This window comes from Magnolia sinica, chromosome 7 (genome assembly GCF_029962835.1).
Source record: "Magnolia sinica isolate HGM2019 chromosome 7, MsV1, whole genome shotgun sequence".
NCBI classification, from domain to species: Eukaryota; Viridiplantae; Streptophyta; class Magnoliopsida; order Magnoliales; family Magnoliaceae; genus Magnolia; species Magnolia sinica.
Genome location: NC_080579.1, coordinates 7,590,561 through 7,601,558, shown reverse-complemented (window position 1 = coordinate 7,601,558; position 10,998 = coordinate 7,590,561). Strand labels below are relative to the sequence as shown.

Genomic DNA, 10,998 nt, shown 5'->3' with positions numbered 1-10,998 from the left:
CCAATTTTAACAAAAACTACACGATTTAATACATATCCTCATTATTCAAATTTAAAAGATCAAGTTGTCCATCAACAGTGGGTTTAATAATTAAATGGTATAAGTGAACCATGACCCCACCTGCACTTAATGAAAGAATTCGTGCATAGGGTGGTAATGGGTTGGGTTGGCTTGACAGGTATCTAATGTTTGAATGGATATGAGTTTAGCTAAATTGACATTTTTGATAAGCTTATTCTATAACACTTTTCTTGTGGGGCTGCTATGGCGTGTGTGGTATATATATGTCATCCAACAGGAAAAGGTTGTCTCCCTTGGGAGTGGGACAACCAATGTTCAGGACAATAGAACCATCATATAAGCTACCAAATTAAAGTTTTTTGTGCATGGTTGTCTATTATTTTATACTGTGGCCCACCTAATGATTGGATAAGAATCCTATTTTTTTGGCATCGCATCATTATTGTGGGGCTCACTTGATCCACAAGTTTGATGGCATATGCTTTTTTTTTTCAATCTTTAAACAAAACAAACCTTTCCTTCCCTCCACATCAAAGCACGATTGCTCCAAAAACAAGTCCAAAAAACGCATATCAGTAGAAAAAGAAAAGGAGAAAAACCAGACCCACCTCCATCAACGGTCAGATTTCCACTACCAACAACCCGAAAAACCAAAACCCAATTCAAAATATCCAATGGGAACCCAAAAAAAGAGCTAAAAAAAAGAGAAAAAAGAAAAAAAACCTACCCACTTCATTTCATCAAGCCACTAGGGCACTCCCTAGCAAAATTTCTCTGCTCCCCGCAGTTATAACACGATTCACCACCGCCACCGCCTCCACCACCTCTGTACCTCCCGCCACCGCTGCCGCCACTCCTTCCACTGCCACCGCTGCCCTGATAACAGTCCCTTGCCATATGGCTCGGCTCACCGCAATGTAACAAGTTCTGCCTCTGCCACCGCCTCCACCACTGCCGCATAGCCACCATCGTACCCGCCACCACCACCGCCGTTCCTCCCTCCGCGTCTGCCTCTTCCACCTCCACCTCTTCCGCCACTGTCGTTGAAGCCATACCCACCGCCACCATACCCGCCGCCACCTCCGAACCTGTACTCACCTCCCCGGCCTCCGCCACTGCCGCCTCCTCCACCCCTTCGGTCTCCTTACATGGAGGATCCGTTGGGCCCACTCACATCAATGGCCTTGGTCCGTCCATAATCGCCCTGCTTGATCTCGAACTCGACGGCTTCCCCCTTAGCGAGGCTGCGGTAGCCGTCAGATTTGATAGACGACTAATGGACGAACAGATCTTCCCCACCGTCGTCCAGCGTTATGAAGCCGAAGCCCTTCTAGCCGTTAAACCACTTCACAACACCGCTCGATCTGCTACCTTGTGCCATGGGGGACACGATAACCTTAGGAACTCCAAAGAGAGAAGAACGAACCCTAATCCCCCCTCCATTTGATGACATATGTTTACTATATATAGTTATACTCATATGGAAAGTGCCTAAAGAGTAATTGAAAAGTAGAAATGTGACAAAACAATTATTGATACATTGGTTCACAGGCACGTTAGTATGCTTGACGATAGGCTCGAGTGCGCATAAAATTTTTTTTTTCAAATATCAGATCAGAAACTGGGTACTCTCGTGTAATTATGTGTATTCTAAAAATTAGAAGGAAAAGTTTTTTTGGACAAGCAAAAACAACTTTGTCTTTCATAGTCTTGTGTAATGTGAGTTGTAAATGGGTTTATAAACCTTTTGTCTTTCATGAAACTTATGTAATGTGTTAAGTTATGCCCAAGCCTGTATGTGCGCACAAGCCCGATTCGATGGAGAAAATTGGCCTGGAAACCTTTAATGAGGCATGTCCTTCCGGGGCACACCTCTATGTACTAACGAGCAGGGGGAATCAGAAAGCCAATCGAGGAAATTCTTGATGTGAAGTTGGCCATTGAAGCTGGGAAGATCGACCCTTATCTTGTATTCTCGATCTGTCCAATCTTCTCAATCGCCACCTTGTCTGGGATATTGGAGGGTCATGTTATCGATCTCCTCGTCGCTAGATTCTCCCTCTTTAGGAATGGTCCTGTGTTTCACTGTCGATACTGTAATAACCATAAATTTTGGTGCATTAAAAAATTAAAATAAATATTTAAAATTTTTATTTTTAAATAAAAAATAAAAACAAGTCAATAGTTGAGTTGGTAGAGACATTCTTAATTGAGAGAGAGGTTTAGGGATTGATTCTTGAAGTAGTAATAATAAATTTTTTTAATCAAATGTCCTAAAAAATTCAAATTCAGGATAAGGGAGGATGTGCTCATCCTATCTTATTAAGTAGTTTCTTAAAAAAAAAATGCTTAATAGAAAAAAATAAAAAGCTTTAGAGAATAAGGGAGAGTAGATTTTAAGAAGGCTCGATCAGGTAAGTTCTAATCATTAGATCTTTTTAATTTTTTATTATGCTGTTAATTTCGTCTTGATCTATACAATGGATGGTATGGATTATTCACAATATCATTCTATAGGTGTGTAGAGTCAATTTTAATAAAGTGATATTTTTATGATTTCAGATCTGGTTCGTAACATTTTAGGAATATATTAAATGGATGGAATCTGATTATGTAAGATAGATCTGTATGGATCATATGATCCCTAAGGTCAAAATATACAAGGGCCAAAATTTTCAGATCAATCTGACCATCAGATAGGCTACATTAGTTAGATCTAGAAGTGTTTAATAAAGGAATCTTAAATTTTTGCGCAAGTGTTGGTATCACTTCGTGTAGAAGGTCGAGATGAGCCATTAGTGTATATATGGTTAGATCTATACCATTCATTCAATGTGTAGAGATAAAATATGTCAAGATCTCAAGAATCTGGATGATCCAATCATCTAGTGGGCCACCTCGATTAATTATTTGACATTCAATTTTAGAATCTTAAAAGGAAGATCTAAAATTTGATAATTAAATTTAATAAATATATAATTTTAATTATTTAATTATTTAAGATTTGGCTACCTAGGATATATATTAAAGGTGGGCCCCACCATATAAAATAATTAGATGAATAATAATGTTATTGATATAACTGATAGGATCTCTGAATTCAAACTAACCCATTTACCTTGTAGATTCTACATTATCAGACTCAGGTGAGTAACCCAACTTGTCTTATAATTTATTAAAATTAAAATAAATCATTTGTGATTGTTTGATTGATTGATATACTAATTTGAGAATTTTGTTATGAAAATTTGTATGCTAAATTCATATGTGAATATTCCGATCAAAATAACTATGCCAAATATGAAAGATATGCATTTACATATCATCCATCATTCGTTACATTTGCATAATGCATGGTCGATCTTAGGGGCCCTCCCTGGAAGAAATGTCGATCCTGGTAGAGCGTTACCAGATGCGGATTATGCTCAAGTCTACCGAAGGGTGGAAGCCTACCCAACAGGTGGATGCGAGTTGACGACCTCCAACCCAAGCAGATGGACGATCACCTAATCTAATGTATTCATACATCATTTATATCCATATTATTGTACATCCATTTTATGTTATTTCAATTACTATGATTATGAACCATGCTGGGTTATTTCACTAAGGCTAGCCAGCTTACCTTTTTATTGATGGAAAAACTATACAGAGGAGCCATTAGCAGATGATGTGGTGCAAGAATCGGAAGGATGCATCATACCTGAACACGATTCATGTGAAACATGGCCATACTTATCTAAAGATGAAGTGGCTGCATTATACCATTTTTGATTACTTGCTAGCATAGTTTAATTAACGCAAAATGCATATCGCTATTAATTTTGAGATTTTAAGAAATTATTTACATTTATTGCATTGAAACAATGTTAGTATGGAATAACATAATTGTAGTATGATGATATAATAAATGAATGATTTTTAAGATTTATTTTATTTTAAGGGTTATCAAGATTTATATATGCTTGGTTGATTAGTGCTAAGTGTTATGTATGCGTAATTAAGATTATGGTGGAACTTAGACTGAATATAATTATCATCTCTATTTAAACTGATTAAGAAATTAAATTAGTACACTTTGTGTATGAGTTACGAACTGAAACTCAGGTCTGAGGGTGCACACTTTGTACCCGAATTTTCGAGCGTGACAAACACTATCCTGCGACAAGTGCGATTATGAGTTCCAACACCTGCTAGGGGCGGATCACTGCCATGAACACGGAGCTGCCGTAGGGCATCCATCATGCGATTGATGAAAGTCTGCAACCCTTACATGATTTGTCGATTCTCTCATTACACTTCTTCAAAAGCTGTTAAAAGATGATTCTATGGAGCACCGTCCATGTGATTGTTGCCCATCCCATTGCTAGAAGCCATAGATCTGAGGAGAAAGCCTCGATCTGATACCAACTGATGTAGGGAAGGATGTGATGAGGTCGATCACTATCTTCCTCAAGGGATAATTACTTTGAATCCATAGAGTTTCTCTGAACTCCTCATAAAGATTCCATGAATCCATGAGGAGATATAGGAAATAGAAATAAATTCTAAATAAATATGAAATAAATTGATTGATGATAAAAAAACGAGTTTACAATCCCTTAAATATTGATACGAACCCTAAAAAGAAGTTTCAGAATCAAACTACAACTAAAACTCCCTAAAATCGTGACTTACTATAAATAGTAAACTTACTATTTATAGATGGTCATGATTTCCACTAGACTTTATGTTTTCCGGCCAAAAATAGTAAGTGTTCTATTTGACTTAACCATGTTATTCTCCTATTTTTTCTAAGAACTTTTCATGTTAGACACAACTCCTAAAACTCAACAGATCAAAAGTTATGATCGAACTAAAACTTACTATAAATAGTAAAAACAGAAATAAAATGGTTTTTCGACCATTGATATGATGGAATCTTACAAATTTGGCATGAGTAACCTGACATAGCGGGGTTGGGTGGCTAAAGTAGCTTCTCCTACCCCAAAATCATATATGGTATGTCGAATAAGTCATTCCGGTTTGTGAGATATGTCTGTTTTAAGGTTTTGATGATCTGGATCACTTCTGCTTCCGATCGGACTTTCTTTGGTCCATCTTGGCCTTGAAATTGTCCGCGACCCACTCTATATCAGAATTGCATCCCAATAACATGTCCCCTTATATCAAACTTCATCTTCCCTCATGCCAAACACTAAGTTTTCTATTATCAGATCACATAACAAGAATAAACTTGAAGAAATGATATATAGTAGGAGAGGAATGGGATACCGGCCTCTTCCGAGTGAGAAACCAAAGTGTAGAGGTCCCGGGGAGAGGATGGGGCCATTAGGACTAAAATGATCCCTTCATTTGCACACTAATCAAATTCATTAGTGTAGGATCATCTACCCCATGGCAGGCTAAACTCCATCCTAAGAGGACCAAATGAGAGAAATGACCCTGATTGAGCTACTCGAAAAGGACCCAGGAAAGGGGTAGGAATTGCCCCTCATTAAGTGGATCATAGTCCATATCCCACCCAAGCTAGATGAACCTAAAGAGTTGTAATGTAGGGGTGATCTGAAATAAATCGCATCTGACACCGACTTCAAGCCCAGCCTTGCAGAGATCATGATGATCGGGCATAGTGGTGAGGACCCTCCTCCTGCTTCATCTGGCCTTATGTCTCGAAGGGAGGGAATTCAGGGTAGTAATTTTTTAAAAGAAAGGTCTGGACTTGATTTGATTGATTGTTAATATGATTTGATTGATCATCGAGTTACGCTCAATCCACAACATGGCTCGCAATTTGAATGGTCTGTACTTAATATATGACAACGTTCACCATCATTTGTAAAAGGTTGAAAGAAGCACATAGTAGTAGCAGACGCGGGTTGCATACTACCCCATCTGTCTTTAACAACTAACAGGTAGTTCTGTGGGTTGGCCCACCATGATGTATTTGAATATATACGCCATTCATCGGTTTTCTTAGATCAATTCAAGGTATGAGCACAACAATGAGGTAGATCCAATGCTCAAGTAGACCCACTCCATAGATGACTCTTGCATTTAATGCTTTGTACATTTAATGCGACTCAAGCTTACTATTTGGTGTGGTCCACTTGAGCATTGGATCTTCCTTATTTTTGCAATCATACCTTATAATGATCTGTGAAAATGAATGGACAACATAGATAAACAGATACATCACGGTAGGCCCGCCTACAGAACTCCCCGTTCATGGCTAGAGACAGTGGGGGTAGGACGCAATTCGCATCCATAGTAACATTGCCACATTGGAGTCTTCAAATTCCGAAAGGTTTCATGCAAGCCTTTTCCTCTACTACCACCTACCGGCCACGAACGAGGCCCATCAATTCTGTCTGTTGTGTGAAAAATGAGAAAGTGTGCCCTACAAGCCACAAGGGGACGTGTAACAATACATGTAGCTTGTTGGGGTACCGCGGAAGCATACAGAGATGAATCAAGGGAAGTAATCCAATTGCACTAATCAAGCACAATAAGATCACTCCGAATTTAACATGGAAAAATCCTTATGGGAAAAAACCATGACACAAAGTGACAAATAATCACTATGAAAGCAGAAAATTACAAGAGTTTAGAGAATACTCAATTTAAACAAGCCTCAAATCAACCCAAGCTACACACTTGAAACCCTAGGAACGAATCAGAAAAGCTCTTGGATTCCCTAGTTCCAATTTACACCCATATTTATAGCCATGGGAAGAATCCCAAACAAAATTGGAAACAAATTCCACATATATATACGTACATCTGCGCAAAATCCGTGACACGTTCAATGGGTCTTAATGTCATCAATAGACCATCGATGGCATTGAACCCCGCTTCGATGGCATCGAACAAACACTAAATAGTTCAGAGACAAAACGTGGAATTTTGGATTTTCTCAATTGCACTTCGATGGGTTTGATGGCATCGAACTTAAGTTTCGATGGCATTAAAACTAAGTTCGATGGCATCGAACAGGTACCCAAATCGGCCAACAACCAATTGGAGAAATTTAGAAAATTTTTGATGGGATCGAGTAGCTATTCGATGGCATCGAACACTGATCGATGGCATCAACAGACCCTGTTTATGAATTCATTTAAAACATAAAAAACAACACAACCCATGTGCCAATTGGCAGGATCCAAGCCGCTGATCCAGTTAACCCCACCTTGTAGATTGCCTCTAAAGAAGAACATGCTTCACTTATCTGGATTCCAATCGTCATAATTGCTTTGATTATGGATCATAACCAGACATTTTCAACTGCCCGTTTCTTTTGTGACCACCTGGCTCAGGTGATGGAACGATCAAGCTGATTTTAATTAGTCAGTTTAATTTGAGTTAATATATGCCACGTGTACCATTTTCACATGCCAGCATCAGCATATCAAGTGTCATACGAAGCTAGAGTATCAACCAACTCCCCCGGTGAAAATTCTTAAGAAGATTGACTCGAAGTTCGACTAATATTATAAAGTGGGACATGGTTGATTGATCAAGACCATTGGTCTAGTGGGCCCCCAAAAATCTCATGGATCGGACAATGATAACATTTCAATTTGTGGACCGGAAGTAGATCCTCAAGAACAGAAATATAGAAACAACGGTGAAGGCCCCAGATTGGAATCAAAGGGTCTCTAATTAACTTAGAGATTTAACGAACGTGGTTCATCCAAAGTGGATCCCCTCATGTCAGTGGTTCTAATCATTGAAACCACATAACTTTATACATATCCTCATCATTTAACTATAGAAGATCAAGTGGTCCATCAACAGTGGGGTCCAACACTTAACTGGTCTAGGTGAACCATGGCCCCACCTGCACGTAGTAAGAGAACCATTAACATATCTCTACCAAAATTGCCTCCAATCAGCTATACAGTCAAGGAAATTTCAAATCTGTAACAGCGAGGTTACATTTTTTATTGGAACTGACTATATTCAAATGTGTGAACGGCTCTATTTAAATCGAAGGGTCGTTGAGGTTTCAGCGTGGACTGTTTCCAAAGTTCAGTGGTGCAATCACATGTATCCGATTCATTTCATTAAATAGGAGGTAGTCCTCCCACGTTTTTTTTTTAAAAAAAAAGAATAAAAAAGAAAAAGAAAAGAATAAGCTGGAGAGGGATCCTAAGGATGACTATAAATTGCAGAGAGTACATCAATGCTAGCACAACAAAGAAAGTCCATCACCCCAAAAATGGAAGTTCATCTAGTGAGTTCTACAGTCATTCCCGAAGGCCTGCCTCCCACCGAAAATACCAAAATACCCCTCACTGTCTTCGACATGCTGGCACCAGGCATGCATATCGCGGTGTTACATGCCTACATGCCGCCGATGCCGACAAATACCGCCTTGAAAGATGGCTTAAAGAAGGCTGTAGAGCTCTTTCCTACTCTAGCGGGCCAGCTCGTAGAGAACGATGATCATTGCCGTCCATATATTTCACTCGGAGAGAATGGTGGAGGTGTTCTAGTAGTGGAGACGAATGTGGAATCGAAATTAGTAGATATTTTGCCACTTGAGCCGTCGCCAGAGCTGGTTCGGTTTCACCCTCCAATCGATGAGGCTCGACACTTACTTCAAGTCCAGCTCAACCGCTTTTCATGTGGCGGCCTGGTGATTGGCTTAACATCCCACCATCGAGTGGCTGATGGTAAAGCGATTAGCTCATTCTTTATTGCATGGGGAAAGTTGGTTGGTGGGCTCCAGGTAGACAGGTTTCCGGTCAATGATCGAAACATGCTAATACACCGGGACCCACCAAGATGTGATCATAACCATTGGGGGATCGATTTTCAGCCACTTCCACTACCACCATCTTCTCTTCCTTCTACTTTTAAATCGAAAAAAGTACACAACGTGATGGTCCACTACAGTGGAGAGTTCATATCAAAGATCAAAGCTCAAATGCCACGGAAACATTCTACTTTTGAGGTTTTGACAGGCCACATTTGGAAGAACATAACCAGGGCTCGTGGGCTTGATCCTGATACGCTTACTCAGATCAGGGTGGCCGTGAATGGACGGCCAAGATTGTGGCCAGCCGCACCATCGGAGTACTTTGGCAACATGGTCGTCAACGCATACCCAAGGGCGCGTGTGAAGGAGCTGACTGAAGGGAGTGTCGCGGATGCGGCGCGATTACTGCATGATGCAGTCGGTCGCATCGGGGATGGGTATATCCGGTCGTTGATTGACTTCGGGGCGATCAACGGTGGGGATGTACTGGTGCCCGTTACTGATTTGGAGGGGCCAGCTCTGTGCCCTAATCTGGAAGTTGATAGCTGGTTAGGGTTTCCTTTCCGGGAAGTGGATTTTGGTGATGGAGGGAACTTATGTGCTTTTGCTCCTTCGTGGGTCCCAGTGGAAGGTGTGGTGGTCTTGATGCCTACGTTGCATGGGGTTGGTGAAGGTGCTGTGGATGTCTTGCTCACCTTATTTGAAGACCATGCAGAGCTCTTCAGGCAGATCTCCCATTCCCTAGATTAGTTTGTGGGCACGTGGCATATGCGAGATCCTAGCCACTCATCAGACTTGCCACACCGTGTATATTCCTTGCCTAAAATATCAGGCTAGTCCGATCATCGGGTTGGCCGCACATGTGCAAATTAATTGGACGTATAAGCGAATTCATGGATGTGTGGTCTTTGTGATGATCTGATCAGCCCGAATTTTGTGATGGGGATTTTATCAGTGTGATCATCTACCGGATAAGTGCCTTGGATGTTAAACTCGTGTCCTATGTTATTACGTGTAAGAGGTCAGAGTGCCGAAAGAAATGTACTTGTTCTAGTTTTTAGCTTGTTGGGAAAATGCTGTGGTGTGGTTACCTATTAGATCGAGTAGTCTATTTTTACACTCCCCATACATGTGCCAGATCCATACGGTTCATCTTCTGGGCCTTACAACATATGGGGTTTCACCGAAGAACCACACTGGTTGACTCATTGCAACCATTGGCCGGAGGACTTTCTGAGTGTAAAAATTGATAATTAGAGAAGAAAGAATAGGTCCAACCAATGGTTGATAGTCAAGGAGAAAAGTTCCTCTAGTTGAGGGTTAGGATTATCCGAAGACCAGTGTGGTTCGGAATATGGGCAATCAACCTTAGGGCCAAACAGATGATCGGTCCAGATCTTCAACCTGGGTGCCAGACGTGCAAATGATCAGCCGCACACCTTCCTAGGTGAGCACAACAATCTGATCTGGCCACGTGATGCGGCACCTAGTGAAACCCCACAACAATCTGATGGCTATGGTAAAAAATAAATAAAAAATTAATTCCTTTGTTTGCTTCTCTCTTTTGTTATCGTCCACTGGGGTTTTGGATGGGGTGAAATTCGAGGTTTTATGAGGATCCACGTCACGTGGCCTGTTTGAATTTTATGCTCATCTGACACACACACACACACACACACACACACATATATATATATATATATATAACCCCATCCATCAATCCATGGATGTGGACCATTTGCAGACGTTTCAGACCAATTGCCGCTGTTTGACTAAAATGTCCTTAATTTCTTGAGAGATGATCAAGTGCTATAACTGGTATCCAATAGCTATCAACAGTTCATTATCTGTCCACCCAGCGCACATTCATTAGATCAGAGCCATTCATCAGTTGATCTCTACTATGGATTGGGCGTGCCCTAAACATCACACTAGTTTGGTGATCCTGGCCACAGATTATATCCTGTCCTCCCTCCACAAATTGGCACCTTGTTTGTTGCCGTAGGAAGTTTGGAAGGAGAGGAATGCTGCAATTTTGAAGAGAAAACTCCATCAGTGGCTTCGGTAATGGTGCGTGTATCATGGTGGCTTTCCTCCATTAGTGGTTTAAGAATCCTCATCTCGGGCATTGTAGTTGAGCCCCTTTTGCCCGATTCGCTACCCAGTCAATCCTCTAGTCGCCGTCAGCATAGTTCATCCTTAATGGTGAAATG

The 10,998-nt window shown here is 40.7% G+C and overlaps 1 protein-coding gene and 1 pseudogene across 1 annotated transcript; one reads left to right on the top strand and one right to left on the bottom strand.

Annotated features, from left to right (window-relative positions):
• Window positions 1–503: 503 nt before the first annotated feature.
• On the bottom strand, window positions 504–1,417 carry LOC131251937 (glycine-rich protein 2-like; annotated as a pseudogene).
• A 6,825-nt stretch (window positions 1,418–8,242) lies between these two features.
• LOC131250524 (putrescine hydroxycinnamoyltransferase 3-like) lies at window positions 8,243–9,535 on the top strand. Its single transcript, XM_058250810.1, has one exon. It carries the CDS (start codon window positions 8,243–8,245, stop codon window positions 9,533–9,535), a length of 1,293 nt encoding a protein of 430 aa, XP_058106793.1.
• Window positions 9,536–10,998: the final 1,463 nt, after the last annotated feature.